Source organism: Lithobates pipiens, unplaced genomic scaffold (assembly GCF_037356315.1).
Source record: "Lithobates pipiens isolate NorthernLeopardFrog02 unplaced genomic scaffold, aLitPip1_a1.2 Scaffold_82, whole genome shotgun sequence".
In the NCBI taxonomy this organism is placed as follows: Eukaryota; Metazoa; Chordata; class Amphibia; order Anura; family Ranidae; genus Lithobates; species Lithobates pipiens.
In genome coordinates, this window is record NW_027507906.1 from 444,079 (window position 1) to 467,122 (window position 23,044).

Sequence of the window (23,044 nt, forward strand, 5' to 3'; positions counted from 1 at the left end):
TATGCTATTAAGAGAGGTCAACCCCATGCTGTTGGGGTCAGGAAAGTAGTTTATCTCCTAGGGAACTGGAACACACAGATAGACTGACCATCATGCAAACTTTCCAGAGCACAAGTGGGCCCTACACTGTAGGTCTTCTATAAGCTGGTGGGGTCAAACACAGACACACTACGTTGCTTCTCACAGCAATTTCAAACTTAGGAGGATGTTTGAATCAGTTCCGCACCCCAAGGCAGAGGGGACAAATGCCTTGATTTTCTCCATGGACCTGCAAACTAGCCTATATATTTTCCAACAACATTTCTCGTAATGAGATTCCTCTTGAGTCCGTTGAGAGTGAACATGTTAGTCATATCCATTTCTCCATTTGGACAATGAGGGCATTGAGTTTTTGTGGCCATTCATCTCATGAGACAGAAGCCAATTCCCCTTTGCACATACGCAGGCCATGGCTGCAAACAGGAGAATGATAGGGAAAGCATGAGAACCTAACCTGCTCCAGGATGATCTCTAATTGTGGAGTGTGAGAAGGCACTTTACTAACAACATCTATGCCAAAATCTAGTACAATTTTGCGTTATTTCTCAGCAGGGCGAGATATTGATACTACTGCACCTCCGGTGACAGCTGTTCTGGACTTCTTGTAGACCAAATTAGACATTAGATATTCCTTGAGATTGCAAGTGTCGACTAGGTTGGCAATAACAAGGCTTAAATGTGCCGGAAATACTTTCGTTTGCACAAATTTGGAAGACAGTCAGTAGGTTTCAACCACCACAAAAAAGGATCTTTCCCAGTGGAATCTATCAGTGTTGCTGGATTTCAAATCAGTTTGAGCATTTGCTCCAACAGAACAGTGTTCAGTTTGTGACATTACCTACTAGGCAGTATCTATCGCAAGATCTTCAAGCAGAAGGATGTCTGAGATTTAAGCTCAGAGAGCTTCAGAAAAAGATATTGTTTTCTTTCCAGAAGGAGTAGACTTGTGACCGGTAGATCATCTTGTATCAAGGGTAGCGACAGCCCTCTATCTAACAGTCATCTGGGTATTGCCTAACTTCCCAGAGGATCACCAGTAGGATCACACAAATTGGACGTGTACAGAAATTGAAGTCCCGATCCAAAATTGCTCTTTTCAGAACATATAATAAGCCTTTCATCTTTACAACTGGAATTCGTCAGGGAAAAGAGGCTACCTCCTGGACTTAGTAGCTTTGGTCGTGCATATAGGGCGAGGGGTTGTGAACCTCCTTCAGCAGTGGGTACATACTCTCCCAGAGTGGTTTTCAGTCTCATGGACTGCCCATTCAAAGGCATCCATGCAATCCATCTGCAGGGAAGTATCATGATTGCCCTATTATACCCTTTCAAGCATTAGGCCGCGTGCACACGAGCGGACTGTTCGCCCAACTTTGTCCGTCCAACAGTTTCGGCAAACAGTCCGCTCAAAATTAGCATGGACGGACATGGCCACACACGACGAACGAACAGTCCGCTGAAACCGTGCGCGATGACGTGAACGGCACGTACGACGGGACGAAAAATACGACGTCCTATACACTGCATTATAACTTTCGGCGTGTAAATCCTTTCTGAGCATGCGCCAAACTTAGTCTGTCGAACAAGCCTACACACGGGCGGACTGTTTGCTGAAACAAGGTTTCAGCGGACAGTTTTTCGGAATTTCCGAAAAACCTTGTTCGTCCAACTGTCCGCTGAAACTGTCCGCTGAAAGCCCACACACGAGCGGACTGTCCGCCCAAACACTGTTCAGCGGACAAGGTTGGGCGAACAGTCCGCCCGTGTGTACGCGGCCTTACTGGTTAGATTTGGGGGTCTTGCCATTAGGGGACTGTGGAGGAAGGACTGTTCTGTCTTCTGTCCCATTCTAATTAAAAATTGATTCAACAAGTAGAACCAAGCCAGTGAGATAGTTATTTATCACTAGTATGCTGCCATGGTGGCATCAGGAAAATGGAAAATTGTATCAAATACTTACGGTAATTTTCCTTTCCTGACTCCAAACCATGGCAGCATACGGACCCACCCTTGTACGTTTTTGTATGTAGCTAATTACAAAGAAAGGGATGGGGCCTTTCATTTATGCTATTCACTGGTCCTGAGGGAGGCTATCACTAGTATTTTGCCATGGTTTGACGTCAGGAAAGGAAAATTACTGTAAGTATTTGATACAATTTTCAGTTTTCCCCTCCAAAAAAAGATGTTGGTATCTGCGATTTCATAAAAGGCAGATCAATATATTTTAAAGAAAAAAGGAGTGAAAGAGAGTCCACTTCACCTTCTGACTCTGATCTGAATCCATATAAACTGGACTTTTATTAGGGTTTGAGGCATTGCACAGCTTTCTGTCTGGATGAGTCTCTGGGCTCACCCTCAATCAAGCAGGAATGTTTTGAAAGCAGTACATATGATACACCAGGGCTTTTTTTTCAAATGTGAGGGAACACAGTTTCGGCACCTCCAGCACTAAAGGTATCTAATGGCAAGGGGTGCTGGGGTGTGCTTCAGGGTTTATTGATACTGGCCTCTGGGGGATCTATTGTTGTTGATGGTGGGTCTTATGTGGCTGGGGGGGTCAGTTGTTACTAGGAGGGATCTACTGTTGAGAGAAGGGTCTATTGTTGTTGATGGTGGGTCTTATGTTGCTGTGGGGGGTCAGTTGTTGCTAGGAGGGATCTACTGTTGAGAGAGGGGTCTATTGTTGCTGGCTGCTGGAGGATCCATTGATGCTGGCTGGTAGAAGATTTGTTGTTGCTGCCGGGGGTCTATTATTGCTGGGGGGGGGGGGGGGTATGTTGTTGGAAGAGGTCCATTGTTGCTTAGGGGATTTGTTGTTGATGGGGGTGTATTGTTGCTGACTGCAGGGGAACTTTTTTTTTTTTTTTTTACTGCTTTTCTTGTTATCATTGACAAATTCCATACAAATTACTTAGCACTAATGCTACTTGTATTCTCTAAAAGGGGCGGTAGTGGGAGGTAGGTAGGAGTTGGAACCAAAGTACAGTGCTTTAAGGTGGGTAGGAGACCGAGACAAGGGGTGACTCTGAAAGGGGGAGTTCTTTAAACCTAAATAAAGCCCTGATGATACAGCTCACTTTGTTCTAGAATTTGACATGTTTTTTATTCCCTGATATTAAAGAGATCCTGTCATCAACTTTTTTTTAAATCAGAACAAGGAATTTTACTTACATTTGATGAGAAGTGTCCCTTGTGCTGGTGCCGACTGTCTTTGTTGAAATCTTCTGACTAGTGATGGACGAACTTCCGACGGGACGTTTCGCGAACGCGAAATGCGAACGGACCCAAACGTTCGCGAAACCGACCGTTCGCCGCGGGCCCCATTGACTTCAATGGGAGGCGAACTTTGCAAACCTTCATGTCGAATTTGCGGCCACGTGGTAATTATTAGGGGGTAAAACGTAGTCCCACCATCTGGACAATGACATAATACATGTATGAGGTGAATTTGGGATCGATAACTACAAGCATTTTTATTTTATTTGGGAAATTGTTCTAACAATTCAGGACTATGGAGCTAATGAAGGCAATGGAGGAGAGGGAAGGTCAGGGACCAGGGTAGGCAAAGAAGAGGGTGCAGGAGATGATCACCAGCAGCGTGACATACCGGAATGACACATGCACCGTGATAGAGGCATCTGACAGCAGCACCGTAATACAGAGCACTGACAGCAGCACCGTGACATACAGCGCTGACAGCAGCACCGTGACATACAGCGCTGACAGCAGCACCGTGACATACAGCGCTGACAGCAGCACCGTGACATACAGCGCTGACAGCAGCACCGTGACATACAGCGCTGACAGCAGCACCGTGACATACAGCGCTGACAGCAGCACCGTGACATACAGCGCTGACAGCAGCACCGTGACATACAGCGCTGACAGCAGCACCGTGACATACAGCGCTGACAGCAGCACCGTGACATACAGCACTGACAGCAGCACCGTAAGCAGCCCCAGGAGGAAGTCAGCACAGCACAGGGATGGTGTGATCCCCTCATAATAAGAACCCCCAGGAGGAAGTCAGCACAGCACAGGGATAGTGTGATCCCTTCATAATAAGAACCCCCAGGAGGAAGTCAGCACAGCACAGGGATATCATAAGCAGCCCCAGTAGAAATATGACACCGCTCAACCTCTTCAAAGAGGAGGGTAGGGGCATATAGTACGGTGTGCTTTTTTGGGTCAAGGAAGTGAGCCAAATGAATTAAGAAGGTCTGTGTGCTTGATTAAAAAAATAGTTTATAGACATATACATGGTCTACTGGTCACATGTGTTGAATTCCTCCGAGATCCATGCCTCATTCATTTTTAGAAATGTGAGGTAGTTAACACTGTGGTGAGCTAGGCGAGTACGCTTATCGGTCACAATCCCCCCTGCTGCGCTGAACGTCCTTTCGGACAGGACACTGGATGAGGGGCAAGCCAACAGTTCGATTGCAAATTGGGCAAGCTCTGGCCAGAGGTCAAGCCTGCCCACCCAGTAGTCTAGGGGTTCATCACTCCTCAGAGCGTCCACATCGGCCGTTAACCCAATGTAGTCGGACACCTGACGGTCTAGGCGTTCCCTGATGCTGGATCCGGATGACACCTGTCGATGGGTCGGCTGAAAGAATGACCTCATATCCGAAGTCACCAACACATCTTCAAACCGGCCTCTTCTTGCAGGCGCTGTTGGATTGGTACCCGCAAATCCTTCTCTGGGAGTGGGAATTGCTCCTCTGCCAGCGCACGCAAAAGCAGAATGCAGCATTTCTCGAAGCAAGGCCTGGAAGTGCTGCATTCTGACAGCCCTCTGCGACGGCGGTAACATTTCCGCCATTTTGTGTTTGTACCGGGGGTCTAAGTACGTTGCCACCCAGTACTGGTCCTTGACCCTCATGCTTTTTATACGGGGGTCCCTATTAAAACACTGGAGCATGAAGGCCCCCATTTGCACTAAAGTGGAAGCGGTGTGGTGGCCTGGCTCCTGCTCATCATCCAGGATAATGTCGTCCTCTTCATTCTCCTCTCCCCATCCTCGCACAACAGGGATCCCAGAAAGGTTTAAAGCATGCTCTTCTTGCTCCTGCTCATCCGCCCCGGCACCATCCTCCTCTGACTCCTCATCAGACTCCTGTTGTTGACTTGTCTCAGATAGAGTAGCCCCCCCTGGGAATTCATCCAGCATTGCGACTTCCTCATCTTCCCGCTCCTGCTCCTCCACAGCCTGATCAATGACACGACGCAATGCACGCTCCAGAAAGAAGGCATAAGGTACCATGTCACTGATGGCGCCATGGCTGCGACTGACCAGTTTGGTGATCTCCTCAAATGGCCGCAGAAGTCTGCATGTGTCGCGCATGAGCAGCCACTGGCGCGGTGAAAAAAAACCCAGCTCCCCAGAACCGTTTCTTTCGCAGAGTTCATACAGGTAGACGTTAACTGCACGTTTCTGCTGGAGCAGCCTATCAAGCATATAGAAGGTTGAGTTCCATCGCGTCGGGCAATCGCAAATAAGACGTCTGACCGGCAGATGGTGTCGCCGCTGAATGTCAGCAAGGCGAGCCATGGCCGTGTAAGATCTTCTGAAATGGGCCGAGATTTTCCTTGCCTGCCGCAAGATGTCCTGGACCCCAGGGTATTTGACAAGGAATCGCTGCACGACCAAGTTTAAGACGTGTGCCATGCACGGCACGTGCGTGATTTTGCCCTGTTTCAATGCGCTAAGCAGATTGGCACCGTTGTCACACACCACTTTACCAACTGTCAAATTGAGCGGTGTTAGCCACTCATCTGCCTGTGAACGCAAAGCTGAAAGGAGTGCCGGGCCAGTGTGGCTCTTTGCTTCCAGGCACAACAGACGCAGCACGGCATGGCAACGTCTCACCTGGCATGTGGAATAGGTTCTGGGGAGCTTGGGCGGTGCAGTGGAAGAGACGCTAGCAGCGGAAAAGGAGGAGGCAGCTGAGGAGGAGAGGGAGGAGGATGGAGTAGGAGGAGGAGAAGAAGAGTCAGGCCTGCATGCAATCCGTGGCGGTAAAACCAAATCTACACGGGTGCCACGGGTTACATGCTTGACGGCCGTCAGAAGGTTCACCCAGTGGGCAGTAAAACTGATATACCTTCCCTGCCCGTGTTTGCTAGACCACGTGTCTGTGGTCAGATGTATCTTGGCACCGACACTGTGTGCCAGAGATACATTCACTTGCCGCTGAACATGGCCATATAGCTCTGGGATGCCCTTCTCTGAGAAATACTTCCTTCCTGGGACCTTCCATTGTGGTGTTCCAATGGCCACAAATTTGCGAAAGGCCTCCGAGTCCACCAGTTTATATGGCAGTAGTTGGCGGGCTATGAGTTCTGACAAGCCAGCCGCCAACCGTTGGGCAAGAGGGTTATCCGGCATCATCATTTTTTTACGCTCAAACATTAGGCCCACGGAAGCCTGCCTTTTTGCAGAAAAATGTGAGCTTGGCGTGATGGAAGGTGGAGTGGAGGACAATTGTGAGGAGAGAGGAGAAGGAGAAGTAGAAGACGAGGCTGGACGGTGAGAGCCTGCAGTGTGGCTTTGTGTGTTCCGTTGCTCCCACTGGGCTCGGTGATGGCTGCTCATGTGCCTTCTTAAGGCGGTCGTCCCTAGGTGAGTATTGGGCTTACCGCGACTAACGCGTTGACTGCAAAGATTGCAGATGGCAACGCTATTGTCAGCAGCGGACACGTTAAAAAAAGCCCACACTGCGGAGCCATGTGCCGGTGTCCTGGGAGCGCCAGATGTGACCGTACATGGTCGATGACTCGCTCCTGATACATTTGCAGTCTGCTTTGTCCCTGCTGTGCAATGTAAGTCATTGCTGCTTCTCCTCCCTATCTGCTGGTCCATATCTCCCTCTGAACTCCCCTCCTCTTCCTCTCTTGTGGGCACCCACGTGACATCACTAGACACGTCATCATCAACGTCACCTTCCCCACCGCTATAAGTAGAGATCTCGGAGTAGGCAGCAACACCGGGGACCAACCTCCTCCTTGGGCTGATCTGGGTACTGGCGTCAGACTGCTGAGTAGCGCTTGTTGCTACCTCCTCTTCCTGATCCAATACCAAGAGTGGCTGCGCATCAGAAATGTCCTCTTGATATGGATCGGAAAATAATTCCAGTGACTCAAGCGGAAGGTATGTGGTGGTGGTGGTGGTGGTCGTGTTGTTGGTGGTAGTGTCTTTGGGGGTGCACATAGCAGAGAGTGAAGAAGAGGGTGCAGATCGAGAGGATGAGGAGGGTGCAGAAGAGTAAGGCTGAGCGAGCCACTCAACCAAGTCTGGTGCATCCTTTAAAGTAATTGAACGCACCTTCTGCAACTTCCCACTTTGGCTCAAGCCTGTTGCTCCTGCCCTACCCCTACCACCCCTGCGGAAGGGCCTGCCTCTTCCTCTGCATGTCATTTTTTAAATGACCCTGTGACAAAACTCTTAGTCCCTATACCGCTGAAGGACTGCTGCAGTATAGGTGAGCGGTCAGCAGTGGTGCACGTCAACCCTATCTATTGTGGACCTATAGCGGTCCTTACAGAACAGCAGACTGTACCGCACTCAAGCCTATGTACCGTAGCACCCTATACCAAGTTACCAGTCCTTATAAGAACTTTTGTGGACCAAGCAGGTTGTGTATTAGTGTTTAGCAGACTGTACGTCAGTCCCTATACCGCTGAAGGACTGCTGCAGTATAGGGCAGCGGTCAGCAGTGGTGCACGTCAACCCTATCTATTGTGGACCGATAGCGGTCCTTACAGAACAGCAGACTGTACCGCACTCAAGCCTATGTACCGTAGCACCCTATACCAAGTTACCAGTCCTTATAAGAACTTTTGTGGAACAAGCAGGTTGTGTATTAGTGTTTAGCAGACTGTACGTCAGTCCCTATACCGCTGAAGGACTGCTGCAGTATAGGTGAGCGGTCAGCAGTGGTGCACGTCAACCCTATCTATTGTGGACCGATAGCGGTCCTTACAGAACAGCAGACTGTACCGCACTCAAGCCTATGTACCGTAGCACCCTATACCAAGTTACCAGTCCTTATAAGAACTTTTGTGGAACAAGCAGGTTGTGTGTTAGTGATTAGCAGACTGTACGTCAGTCCCTATACCGCTGAAGGACTGCTGCAGTATAGGTGAGCGGTCAGCAGTGGTGCACGTCAACCCTATCTATTGTGGACCGATAGCGGTCCTTACAGAACAGCAGACTGTACCGCACTCAAGCCTATGTACCGTAGCACCCTATACCAAGTTACCAGTCCTTATAAGAACTTTTGTGGAACAAGCAGGTTGTGTATTAGTGTTTAGCAGACTGTACGTCAGTCCCTATACCGCTGAAGGACTGCTGCAGTATAGGTGAGCGGTCAGCAGTGGTGCACGTCAACCCTATCTATTGTGGACCGATAGCGGTCCTTACAGAACAGCAGACTGTACCGCACTCAAGCCTATGTACCGTAGCACCCTATACCAAGTTACCAGTCCTTATAAGAACTTTTGTGGAACAAGCAGGTTGTGTGTTAGTGATTAGCAGACTGTACGTCAGTCCCTATACCGCTGAAGGACTGCTGCAGTATAGGTGAGCGGTCAGCAGTGGTGCACGTCAACCCTATCTATTGTGGACCGATAGCGGTCCTTACAGAACAGCAGACTGTACCGCACTCAAGCCTATGTACCGTAGCACCCTATACCAAGTTACCAGTCCTTATAAGAACTTTTGTGGAACAAGCAGGTTGTGTATTAGTGTTTAGCAGACTGTACGTCAGTCCCTATACCGCTGAAGGACTGCTGCAGTATAGGTGAGCGGTCAGCAGTGGTGCACGTCAACCCTATCTATTGTGGACCGATAGCGGTCCTTACAGAACAGCAGACTGTACCGCACTCAAGCCTATGTACCGTAGCACCCTATACCAAGTTACCAGTCCTTATAAGAACTTTTGTGGACCAAGCAGGTTGTGTATTAGTTTTTAGCAGACTGTACGTCAGTCCCTATACCGCTGAAGGACTGCTGCAGTATAGGTGAGCGGTCAGCAGTGGTGCACGTCAACCCTATCTATTGTGGACCGATAGCGGTCCTTACAGAACAGCAGACTGTACCGCACTCAAGCCTATGTACCGTAGCACCCTATACCAAGTTACCAGTCCTTATAAGAACTTTTGTGGAACAAGCAGGTTGTGTATTAGTGTTTAGCAGACTGTACGTCAGTCCCTATACCGCTGAAGGACTGCTGCAGTATAGGTGAGCGGTCAGCAGTGGTGCACGTCAACCCTATCTATTGTGGACCGATAGCGGTCCTTACAGAACAGCAGACTGTACCGCACTCAAGCCTATGTACCGTAGCACCCTATACCAAGTTACCAGTCCTTATAAGAACTTTTGTGGACCAAGCAGGTTGTGTATTAGTTTTTAGCAGACTGTACGTCAGTCCCTATACCGCTGAAGGACTGCTGCAGTATAGGGCAGCGGTCAGCAGTGGTGCACGTCAACCCTATCTATTGTGGACCGATAGCGGTCCTTACAGAACAGCAGACTGTACCGCACTCAAGCCTATGTACCGTAGCACCCTATACCAAGTTACCAGTCCTTATAAGAACTTTTGTGGAACAAGCAGGTTGTGTGTTAGTGATTAGCAGACTGTACGTCAGTCCCTATACCGCTGAAGGACTGCTGCAGTATAGGGCAGCGGTCAGCAGTGGTGCACGTCAACCCTATCTATTGTGGACCGATAGCGGTCCTTACAGAACAGCAGACTGTACCGCACTCAAGCCTATGTACCGTAGCACCCTATACCAAGTTACCAGTCCTTATAAGAACTTTTGTGGAACAAGTGAGTTGTGAATGTTTAGCAGACTGCAGCAGAAGGGCAGCAGTCAAGTATAATATCCTTTCTATATTTGGAAGAAAGAATATTATACATGTACAAGCCTATTACTGTACCACTGATACCAGTCCTGAAAAGAACCTTTGTGGAACTAATAATAACAGCAAGTCTTTAAAATTACCCTCACTGCCTGACAACACTGCTTCCTTCCTGTCCCTATACAAATTGGCAAAAAAAGAGAACGATTAGTGGTTACTGGAACAGCTCTTTTGTGGACCTTGATAGTAACAGCTAATGATGATGATGATGATGATGATGATGAAAGACTAATCTGGCTGTCCCTGTAGCATACACCGTCCTTTCCCTTTCTCTAAACTAACAAAAGACACTCAGGCTGCTGCAAGAATCAGCAGCACAGCAAACCTATCAACACCTAACACCTATACCAGTCCTGAAAAGAACTTTTGTGTACCAAATAGCTAGTGGTTTATCTCTCCCTACTCCACACAGGAACCTGTCCCTATCTTAACAGAAGAAAGAATGTAAAATGGCCACCGGATCGGGTGTATTTATAGGTTAGGGGGAATGTACAAGTGTCCATGTGCTGTCATGTCTCAATTGGCTGTCCTGTATCACATGATAAACGTGTCACCAAAGGTTAAAGTTCTTGTATACATTAAACACGTAAGTCCGCCGCGGCGAACGACGGAAAAAGGCGTTCGAACGTGCGGACCGCGAATGTCGGAAATTCGCCGCGAAACGACCGCCGGGCGAACCGTTCGGCCATCACTACTTCTGACCTCTTTGGGAGGATGGGCGGATGAATGAAAAGTTCTCCTCCTCTATTCATAGAGTGCTTTCCATGGATGGAAGCTATAGTACAGCTTCCATGAATGATGGAGGGGCAGAAAGGTGGGGGGGGGGCATATTTGGCACTTCAGCTGCTGTATTAACCCTCACAGCATTGGAATAGATTCACTGCAGGGGTATGGGGGGGGGGGGGGGGGGCAGAGGACTGAAGATTTCAACTAACACAGGCAGCACCAGCATAAGGAACATTCCTCATTGAATAAAAAACTGTAAAAAATTGAAAAAAATTAAGTAAAAAAAAAAATGCTTACTTTCAGTGTTTTTCCTTTCCATAAACAATTTGTTATATCTTTGCAATATGCCTTTGAACTTTCTCCAGAAAGGTAAATTCCCTAGCACAGCCCCTTCCCTCCTTGCACATCATAGCCGTCTACTCTTCTAGGAGTGTTTAATGACTGTCTGTGTTGGCCCAGCTCCACAGCCCCTCTCCTCACTTCATTACATAACAGTTCATGTAGCAGCTCATGGCTACATACTGTGGGATGATTTGCTGCAGGATAGACAAATTCTTATCTCTCCGTGGTCCTGGTTGTCATCTACAACACAACTGACCTGTAGAAGCTGTGATGTTTGTGGAGAAGGAGGTCCAACTCACACCGGTATGGGAACAGATGACCGGAGCCATGGTTATTCTTTATTGGTTACAGACAACACCATAGACACACAATGAGTTACCTCTGACATGTAGGGACACTTCATCTGTGTGCGTTACATATTCATCTCGGGATAATTCTTTCACACAACTGTATGTTCCAGACTGGTCATAGTTCCCATAAAGAATGAGGATAGGGTCATCACTGAATGGTCCATACATGAGATCATTATTCGTGTAGAATGTTGTCCTGTGTACAGAATATTCAGGACGGCTGTGACACTTTATATTTATATTTCTTCCCCGATACACAAAGATTTGAGTCTGCAGGATAAGAGGACCTACAATACAAAATGGTTATTAAATGATTATGATAAACACTTATAAAGAAAAAACGGAATATACATATTGCAGTAACTCATACTATATCTGTCATTTAGATTTCAGATTACAAAGTCAGAGGTTAAATTAATGGATGACATTCACTTTGCTAAAGCACTATGAAGTAGTTCCCATATTTTTTCTCGAAGATGATACTGTTTTCAGCTTTTCTCTTTCTTTATTTGTATCCAAGGACGTTGATAAGGGAGTACCACCGGTCCTCCTGTATGGGGGCCCAGACCACCAGGGGGCCCAGGCAGCAGGGTGAATTGGATGTGGGCCTAGAGGGTGATCAGCACTGTTGGGGAGGGCAATTACCAGAGCCAATCACCTGTATGGCTCTCTCTACAGCATCTGAAAGCTGGATTATTTTCCTCACCCTCCCATTGGCTTTCAGCTGCTGTAGAGAGAGCCATACAGGGGATCAGTTCCAGTAATTGCCTCCCCATGATGCTGATCACTCTCCCTGTGCACTATACACATCCTCTTGCTATGCAGGCCCCCCTGTGCCCCCCTGCCCACAATGGGATCCTTCAAGATGGAGAGAGGGTCCAGTAAATTTCATTTAGCAGCATCTACCATTCCTGAATGAACACGAGTGACTGATACTGATCACTTACTGTGTTCATTTATAACTGAAACATTGGCTGTATGGAGCCCTGTCTCAGGTTTTGAATATGGGGCCAAGTGTCAGGTTGTCAGCATGGGGCCTCTGGTTTCAAACAGAAGCCCTGTTTGTATCACAATGCTGCTGATTAGTGATAAATGAAACATACCTGGGTTTGGTTTAATGTGGGTTGGATGAACATGAGTAAAGGTTGGGTACTGAATCTGAACCCCATTGAATTCAATGGGAGCTGAGTATTAAATTTGTTCTAGCTGTTTTCTAGGCTAAAAAACAAGGGATAGACAGACAATTAAATGTCACCCCACCCAGTCCATACCAGGCACTTCGGATTTTAACGGGAATCCCATGCCAAAATTTAGAAAAATTTACCCCAAAAGCTATACCAGACCCTTATCTGAGCATGTAGCCTACCAGGCTACATGCCCTCATGAAAGGGCCTGGTATTGGCTGGGGGAGGACCCTACGCCATTTTTTTTTTACATTTTTTTTTAACATTATCCACTGACAGATGATGACTCATGGTTGTTAAGGATGAGGGCGGCTGGCTTTCCGGCCTTCTGCTTAACAACCAGCTATTTCTTCACACAGAATTTGAATTGGTCGATAGATTTCTTCTGAAGAGTTGGAATTCATTGGAAAACTTATAAATGTAACAAATTTTAACGAAAACGAAATGTAATTTAACAAAAACAAAATGAAACTAAACGGATTCCAAAACCAAACTAAACCAATTCCATAACTAAATTAGTAACATATTGAATCTATCCAAAATGAAACAAGTCTTTCCGTTCTGCACATGTCTAATATGACGTGATCCAGTACTTCCAGGTAGGGGTGTCAGAAACCATGAAATCAGACGGAAACAGAAGTACAGTTAAATCACACTTGTTTAATAATAAAACTAAAAAGAACAAACCTAGACAAAACATAGCCACAGTTCAGTAACAATAACGGATAGTCAGCCAAGCCAGAAGTCAGGAATCAACGTAGTGAAACAGCAAGCAGTATCTGGAGCCAGAAGGGATGTCAGCAAAGCAAGTCTTTAAACAGGAAATGCAGGAGATAGTCTCTGTGATGTTGACCAAGGGGAAGGCAGAGATCCTCTGGACTGGACTGGACAGCTTAAGTAGGCAGGACTGACGAGCAGGATATTATCAACAGCTGAGTAACTGTGGAGAGAGATGGGAGCTGGCAATTAGCCAACAGCTGAGTGGCCAGCTCAGAGAAGGAAGAGCTGAGCCTAGCCCTGATAGTACCCCTCCTCAAGGACCACCAGGCTTAATGGAAAAACGTCTATGGAAATCATAGAGGAGGACACAGGCATGTACGTCCCAAGGAGGACGAGGATGAGACCCAAGAGCGTTCCTCCGGACCGCACCCTTTCCAATGCACCAGGTACTGTATGCGCCCACAGAACCTACGGGAGTCAACAATGAACTGTACTTCATGCTCCTCATGGTTCTAAACCTGCACAGGTGAGGATGTGGTACTGAGGTGGTAAAGCGGATAAAAACCTGAAGTTTTAATAAGAAGACATGAAATACATTTGAAATACACATATTAGAAGGAAGGTCTAATGCATAAGCCACTGGGTTAATCCTGCAAAGAATACGCAAAGGCCCAAAAAAATGAGGTGCGAACTTCAGTGAGGGAACACAAAGTCAGAGTTTGCGAGATGACAGCCTGACCCTGTCCCGAACCTGGTAGGAAGGCTCAGGCAGGTGTCTGGGGTCAGCATGAAGTCTGCACCTATCATTAGCATGACGCAAAGCCTCCTGGACTTGTGCCCAAGTGGAACAAAGACCACAGAGATGCTCTTCTAACGCAGGAATACTCTGCGGAACAAACGAGTCAGGCAACATGGAAGGTTGAAAACCATAATTCACCATAAACGGGGACAATCGGGAAGCAGAATTCAAGGCACTATTGTGAGCAAACTCTGCCCATGGTAATAGGTCTGACCAGTTGTTTCATAGTTTCATAGTTTCATAGTTAGTTAGGTTGAATAAAGACACCAGTCCATCCAGTTCAACCTGAGTGAGAGTCTACAATTGTCCCTTTTCCTTGTACATTTCTATACCCACATTGGTCCCTATCCTCAAGGAGCCCACAATCCAAGGTCCCCATTCATATACTAGGGCCAATTTTGGACAGAAGCCAGAGGTCAATTAACCTACCTGCATGTCTTTGGATTGTGGGAGGAAACCGGAGTACCCGGAGGAAACCCATGCAGGCACAGGGAGAACATGCAAACTCCAGGCAGGTAGTGTCGTGGTTGGGATTTGAACCAGCGACCTTCTTACTGCTAGGTGAGAGTGCTAACCACTACACCACTGTGCCGCCCAATGTTCTTGGTGGTCAGAAATATAGCAATGTAAGAATTGCTCCAAGGACTGATTGGCTCATTCTGCGGCTCCATTAGACTGAGGGTTATACGCAGAGGAAAAAGAAAACTGAATTCCCAACTGTGCACAAAAGGCCCGTGACACAAACTGACTACCCCTGTCTGAGACAATCATCTTGGATAGCCCATGTAAGCGAAAGATCTCCTGAGCAAAAATGGAAGCCAGTTCCTTAGAAGTAGGCCACTTCTTAAGTGGAATACAATGACACATCTTTGAGAACCAGTCATTCACCATAAGGATAACTGTGTTGCCCTGGGAGTTGGGTAACTCCACAATGAAATCCATAGACAAGTGGGTCCGGGGCCTCTCTGCATTTGGTACGGGTTGTAGGAGGCCCACTGGAAGGTGTCGTGGAGTCTTACTCTGAGCACACATGGAACAGGCAGCTACGAAGGCAGTTACATCAGCACATAGACTAGGCCACCAGAATTGTTGGGAAATGGCCCAAACTAGTTGATTCTTCCCAGGGTGGCCAGCTGCCTTGGGAGAATGGTAAGTCTGGAGCACAGCAGTATGGGGACTCTCTGGGACAAATCAGCGGTCACAAGGTTTATCAGGAGGAGGAGCATGGACCTGAGCAGCAAGAATTTTGTCACCCAAAGGAGAAGTGAGACTGGTGCGAACCGTAGCCAAGATACAATCAGGAGGAATCATAGGAACCGGCTCCAACTTGGAAGTGGAGGAAAATTGTCTTGACAAGGCGTCAGCCCTTACATTCTTAGTACCGGGTAAGAATGAGACAATGTAATTGAAACTTGACAAGAAAAGAGCCCATCGCACCCTTCTGGGAGAGAGGCGTTTAGCCTCAGACAGGAATGTAAGGTTCTTATGGTCTGTAAGAATGAGAACTGGCACAGTGGTACCTTCAAGGAGATGTCTCCATTCTTTCAGGGCTAAAATGATCGCCAACAGCTCTCTGTCACCAATCTCGTAATTGCACTCTGCAGGTGATGATTTCTTGGAAAAGTAGCTTGGTGATTAGACACAGCTAATGCAAATCAGTGGGTGCCAGCCAATGGGTCACCGCCAGCCCCCGCTGATTATCCAGAAAACACACAGGACAGAGCTCTGCCTGTCAGCGGGGGAAGCAATGGATTTTCTTTCCCTGCAAAGAAGGGAAAAAAAATCCATCACATCCCTTAGTAAACGTCGCACACATAGTAAACACCAAAACACTGGCTAGGCACACATTTAACCCTTTGATTGTCCAAGCTGTTTAACCCCTTCCCAGAAAGTGTCATTAGTACAGAGACAGTGCATAGTTTTACCACTGATCACTGTATTCGTTTTACTGATTCCCACAAAGTGTCAATTAGTGTCAGACTGTCCACCTCAATATAGCAGTTCTGCTATAAGTCGCTGATCATCGCCATTACTAGTAAAAAAAAAACAATTATTGGTATTTTTTAACCAAAAATATGTAGCAGAACACATATTGGCAAGAATAAATTCCATCTCTTCCCCTTATAAAATCACCTCACACAGTATAGGTAAACACTGGTTAGGCACACATTTAACCCTTTGATTGCCCCTGATGTTAACCTCTTCCCAGCCAGCGTCATTAGTACAGTGACAGTGCATATTTTTAGCACTGATCACTGTATTAGTGTCACTAGTTCCCACAAATTGTCAGTTATTGTCAGAATGTCCACCGGAATATCGCAATAAGTCGCTGATTGCTGCCATTACTGTTAAAATAAATAAATGTAAAAATATCCCATAGTTTCTAGACGCTATAACTTTTGCGTAAACCAATTAATATACGCTTATTGGAATTCTTTTTACCAAAAACATGTAGAAGTATACATGAGGAAATTTGATTTTTTTACATTTTTATTGGATATGTGTTATAGCAGAAAGTAAAAAATATATATATTTTATTTTTTTCAAAATTGTAAAATTGTTGGACTTATTTTTGTTTATAGAACAAAAAATAAAAAACTCAATGATGATCAAATACCACCAGAAGAAAGCTCTATTTGTGGGAAAAAATGACATAAATTTCAGTTGGGTACAGCCTTGCATGACCACGCAGTTGTCAGTTAAAGTAACACAGTGCCGTTTAGCAAAAAATGGCCTAGTCAGGAAAGGAGGTAAATCTTCTGGAGATGAATTGGTTAAATTACTGGCAAATGCCAGTCCCCATCCTCTTTGTTCTGTTTGTAAACAAAGCAGCCGGGTATTCTTTTCATCTATTCCAGACCCTTATCCTAGATGAGGGTCTGCAATCAATAGTAATGGAGACACCCACACAACCAGTGGTAGGTGTGACCCTTGCTTGGTGCCAAACAAGGAGGGAAACATGGAGGACGTGGCGACAACCATATCACACCAACCCTCCCCACAGACTGGTATATTGTGAGCTTTTTGCCTTTTTGCAAATGCTTATGATGTTCTCTACTTACACTATAACTTTAAATAAAATGTGTATAATAATAATGATTGTTTTTACTATTTTATGGCTACAGTATAGAATGAATGTGTAATACATTTCTTTGAATGAAATAAAGCGCTCTAAGGAAATGAACTGATCGGCTCACCATTGCTGACATCCAGCCTGAATGGTAAACTATGAGCGTGACTTGTCCGGCACTGGTAGATCCCGCTGTGTCCAACCTGGGCAGATGTGATTGTGTAGGTCTGTCCTTCTGCCACTAGCACATCATTCTTAAACCACTGATAAGTCCAGTCATTTTGTCCATTGCAGGTCATTGTTATATTGTCTCCGGTAAGTAACTTGTTCCAGTCTGGTGTGAAGATCACTGGAATAGTCCTAGTATTTTCTAGAAGACGTTATACAGAAATATAAACAAACAATACCAATTTGTGAATTATTGATTAATGTTAAACTGATAATACAAGAAATTTCTACAATATAAGTTGCCGAAACAAGCTAAGTCATTCAGTGGTAGGGTTAGGTTATTTTTGGTAAAGTTATATAGTGGAGATAATTAGAGCCCGATTGCCTAACTTCCTACGTCTTCACAAGTACAATTCTATAGTTCTACTTTTATCTCCTCCCTTCTCAGAACATCCCCTCTAAGGCTGGGTTCACACTTGCTGCGGCCGCGGTTTACAGCAGGGGGTCCTTGTACACCGAATCAGGTGCAAATCAGGTCAGAGTTTCTGCCTTAATTCGCACCTGATTCGGAGCAAAAGACACACAGGACCTTTCGTCAATGCGGACTAATTCTTCAATGTATTTCTGTGCAACAGAGGTACATTAATGCTATATTGGTACATAGGAGAGCTGGGTTTCAGAAAAAAAAGAGTGAACTTCGCCTTTAAGCTGGCGAATAGACTGTAATCTACAGACTTGAATCTTGGTTGGTTCAGCAGGGGCTGGCTGAGATTTGAACCATGTATCGGCAGGCTGTGCTCTAGTTGATGGATCAATCAACTTGGGTACAATCAGCATGTTGGATTTTTCCTGCAATTATTAATAGCAATAATCACTATGTGTTTTCTAAGTTGGATGCTTCCCATGTGCCACCATCCATAGCTATGCGGGAGGGAATCAAGCGATTTTCTGCAAATTGTGGTTGCAGGAAAGACAATCGCTCCATCTATGGCTGGCTTTACATTTCATTTGTAATCAGATCATTTTCATTTACTGATTAGCATTTTGCAAATTACAAATCTAAATTCACGCAGCAGGATTTACCTGTATAGGAAATTGTGGTTGCAGCACTGTAAGTATAAGTGATAGTGGTCAGGACTTGTCTTGAGCAACTGTAGGTGGCTTTCAGGTCTGTATATTTTAATTGTAAAGTATCATTGGTGGTGGAGTTCGAGATTGTCTGATTGTTCCTGTAGAATATTGTCTCTGCTGCCAATGATCCAGATGGACGGGAACATCGGAGAGATATGTTGTCACCTTCATATACATAGAGAGGAGCCTGAAGGATGACCCGACCTGAAAAAACAACATGAGATTTGTTATATCTGAGGATTTGATGACCCATCATTGAGGGAAACATATCATTTTGTGTTGGGAGGTAGGGATGAGCTCTGTGTTCGACTCGAACATCAGCCGCTCATCTGTTCGACTAATTCAGAACTTTGTGGACCGTTTGCACCAAATTTGTGTGGCACAAACGGCCCACAATGCACCACACCATCTCAGTGCATTGCTGGCTCATGATTGGCCGAGCATGCACTGTGACCCCGCATGCTTGGCCAAACACAGTGCCGGCAGCGAGGAGAGCCATAATTGGCCACAGGCAGGATGCCTGTGGCCAATTATAGCTCAGGGGGTTTAGTACACGCCCCACACTATATAAGGTTAAAGAAAGACGAAAGAAAGGGGTAAGGTTGCGCTATGGAGCAAATTGGGATAGTTATGGTATGAGCAGCCTCTATTAAATTTCCACTCAGTATGGGTGGAACAGTATAATGAGATAAGGAAGGGAAATAGATTTGGCGCTATACCTTTGGTTTGGAAAAAATGAATAATTAGTTATAACTTATATAAATTTTTCAGCTTGCTGGTAAATAATAAAATGGAAAATAGCTGTTCATGCCCTATAGTGACCTCTAGTGGTTAATTATATGCATCTATATAAGTGCCATAAGGTGCTAACAAACCATAAATAAACATACAATTCCTATGATTATGTATTAAAGTGCAATTGCCTGTAAAAAATCATGCGTAAAATTTGGATATTGAAATACACCAATTCAGCAACATTTAAAAAAATATATATATATTCATATAATTGATTAACAGCTTTACGTGTCGTGTATCAAAACAAATCAGTTTATTAAGTGACACAATTACATAACATGTGACTAAAGGCCAATGGAAAAATAAAATTGGAAAAATGAGAAAGGTGTGCTAGGTAAAAAATGTAAAAATGAATAATAAATAGCACATATAAAAGTGAAAAAAATTAACAAAAAATAAAAATAAAATTAAACAGTGGAAAAGAAGGTGGGACATTTTTTTTTACATTGTTTAATTTTATTTTTATTTTTTGTTAATTTTTTTCACTTTTATATGTGCTATTTATTATTCATTTTTACATTTTTTACCTAGCAAACCTTTCTCATTTTTCCAATTTTATTTTTCCATGGGCCGTTAGTCACATGTTATGTAATTGTGTCACTTAATACACTGATTTGTTTTGATACACGACACGTAAAGCTGTTAATCAATTATATGAATATTTATATATTTTTTAAATGTTGCTGAATTGGTGTATTTCAATATCCAAATTTTACGCATGATTTTTTACAGGCACTTGCACTTTAATACATAATCATAGGAATTGTATGTTTATTTATGGTTTGTTAGCCCCTTATGGCACTTATATAGATGCATATAATTAACCACTAGAGGTCACTATAGGGCATGAACAGCTATTTTCCATTTTTTATTATTTACCAGCAAGCTGGAAAATTTATATAAGTTATAACTAATTATTCATTTTTTCCAAACCAAAGGTATAGCGCCAAATCTATTTCCCTTCCTTATCTCATACTCACCCACACTATATAAGGCCGCCAGCGTGGCAGCCTTGTGTAGTGTGTTCCGGCGTGCAGGGAAAGAGCAAGATAGGCAGGGACAGTGTTCTTTTCTCAGGCATCTGCAGGAGTTAGTGGGTGTTGTGTGCCTCCAGCACAGTATACACCTGTATCTACCCTTTTTTGCTGGTGTTTTCTAATACAGGCATCTGCAGGAGTTAGTGGGTGTTGTGTGCCTCCAAGCACAGCACAGTATACACCTGTATCTACCCTTTATTGCTGGTGTTCTCTAATACAGCCATCTGCAGGAGTTAAAGTGGGTGTTGTGTGCCTCCAGCACAGTATACACCTGAAGATACCCCTTATTGCTGGTGTTGTCTGTTGCATATCTTGCATATTAGCCTTTAAAATTAGCACTTTTGATTTTGAACGTTGGAGTTCCATAGACTTTAATGGGGTTCTAAAGTTCGTACAAATTTTTAGTCCGTTCGAAGGTTCTGGTGTGAACCGAACCGGGGGTGTTCGGCTCATCCCTAGTTGGGAGAAACTACAACTTCTATTGAGCTGGATGCGCCTGTCAAGACATTAATGACAATAGTGTATGATCTCCAATATAACAAATCTGAAAATATAAGTGTCAATATCAATGTACATTTGATTTTCAGGAGGATGTGCACAGCAATCTGACAATCCAGAGAAGTCATATTTATACCTATAGTCTGTATGTATCTGTACTCCTAGTCTTTGGTGCCTCGAAGTTGCAATTTGGCATTTTAGTTTTCCTTGATTTGTTTAAACACACATTGCTTTGGTGCAGCAATGTTGAAATAATTGATTATATTAATTTAGGCCTCGTGCCCACGGACGTTTTCACAGACGCTTTTATGAGCATTTTTTGCAGCTTAAAAATGCCTCTCCATGTTAGCATATGGCCTCATGCCCACCATGGCGTTTTTGAGCTGTAAATCGCATAGCCGTTTTTAAGCTGCAAAAAAACCCCAGGACCAGTGCATTCTGAGGCTCCAGCGCTAGAGCTGTAAACACGGCAGACGCCGGCAAAAGTTGTTAAATGAGATTTAACAAGGCTTAACATTGTGTTAAGCCTCGTCCGGCATTGTGTCTCTATTCAAAATCAATGGTTCCCTATGGGAGCCCTTTGATTTGAATAGAGGTTGCACCAGAAGTCGGATCAAGAGGATCCGACTTGCGGTGCAACTTGTGTGCTAAATCTTTAGGGGAGAACCCAGCGAAAAAATATTTTTTTTTAATTTGCGTGAGGTTCCCCCCCAAGACGATACCAGACCCTTTGGTCTGGTATGGATCTTAAGGGGAACCCCCATACCAAAATAAAATGGCGTGGGGGTCCCCCCCAAGATTCATACCAGACCCTTTTCTGAGCACGCAGTCCGACAGGTCAGGAAAGGGGGGCAAGCAAGCGCCCCCCTCTCCGGGACCATACCAAGCCACATGCCCTCAACATGGGGGGGTTGGTGCTTTGGGGCAGGGGGAGCCCATGTTGATGAGGACAAGGGCCTCTTCCCGACAACCCTAGCCATTGGTTGTTGAGGTCTGTGGGCAGGGGGCTTATCTGAATCTGGGAGCCCCCTTTAATATGTGGGCCCACACATCCCGGGCCTCCATCCTATGTGAATGAGTATGGGGTACACCATACCCCTACTCATTCACCTGGGGAAAAATGCACACACCACGCACGCAGCATTACAGCGAGAGAGAACGTTGAGTCAACATCAGAAGAAGAGAAGAGGGAAGAAGACAACAAAGAAGACCGGGCAACCGCTAGCAAAAGAGCAGGCAAAAGAGAAGAAGATAGCGGGGGAGCCCGACAGAAGACACCGGAGAGCAGTCGGAAGAGACCCCTGGAGCTGCCTAATAAATTACTTTAAAAACCTGTGTAGCCCCTTGCTCACATCTTCCGGAATCATGATTTTCCCCCCGGCCTGAATATTGGGGCCTTCAAATGGTGGCTGGACAAGGGACTATACCGGATAGGTCATTATTTCACTCCAAGGGGTCCAATTTCCCTAGCCTATTGTATCGAACACTTAGAGCTACCAGACTCAGAGAGGTTCCGCTTCCAGCAAATATCTCATTTCTTAAACTCGCTTTGGAAGAACAAGCCCCTTCCTCCCCCCTTTACTGATTACGAAGCCTGGTGTGGTAGGATCGGGGAGCAGAGGGGCGGTATTTCAGTAATCTATGCGGCTCTCACTGCCCCAACGGGCAAATCCCCCTATATGACAGCATGGGAGACTGACCTCCAGACCTCTGGTAGTCTTGAAACCTGGCAGTTGGCCCTAGCCAGATCCTTTCGTGGGATCCAAAACACCTCACTCATGAAAGCTAGCATCAAATTGATAACCAGGTGGTATCTCACTCCAGCCAAGCTGGCCAAAATTTATCCCACGGCAAACCCCCTTTGCTTTAGAGGGTACCAACTTCGTGGCTCCATGATCCACATCTGGTGGGAATGCCCTAGGCTTCGATCGTTCTGGACTAAAATCTTTAACTTGATTCACAGGGTCACAGGCTGCCGGGTTCCAAGAACTCCTGAGGTTGCGTTGCTCAATGCCCCTGCTCCTTTGTTGCCTGTTAACACTCAGAAACTAACCCACTTTATCCTCTTAGGAGCCAAAATTGCGATTGCCTCCGCTTGGAAGCAACCCAGGCCCTCCTTCCTCGCAGTAAAGAGGAAGATATCCTGGATAATGTCCCAAGAAAAACTGTCAGGCATTCTGTTGGATACCATGCCTAAATTTAGAAAGGTGTGGGATCCTTGGGCCCGATACATGGGAATATCCCTTCTGCCGGGAGTGCC

The 23,044-nt window shown here is 45.5% G+C and overlaps 1 protein-coding gene across 3 annotated transcripts in view; it reads right to left on the reverse strand.

Annotated features, from left to right (window-relative positions):
- Nucleotides 1-23,044, reverse strand: part of LOC143973438 (uncharacterized) — a 114,402-nt gene that overhangs the window by 70,995 nt on the left and 20,363 nt on the right. For all 3 annotated transcript variants that reach the window (XM_077474421.1, XM_077474420.1, XM_077474419.1), the window contains exons 5-7: nt 18,407-18,658; nt 17,283-17,525; nt 11,412-11,669 (exon numbers count right to left, since the gene is read on the reverse strand). In XM_077474421.1, the coding sequence (XP_077330547.1) occupies nt 11,412-11,669; nt 17,283-17,525; nt 18,407-18,658 (753 nt within the window). The remainder of the gene's footprint in view (nt 1-11,411; nt 11,670-17,282; nt 17,526-18,406; nt 18,659-23,044) is intronic.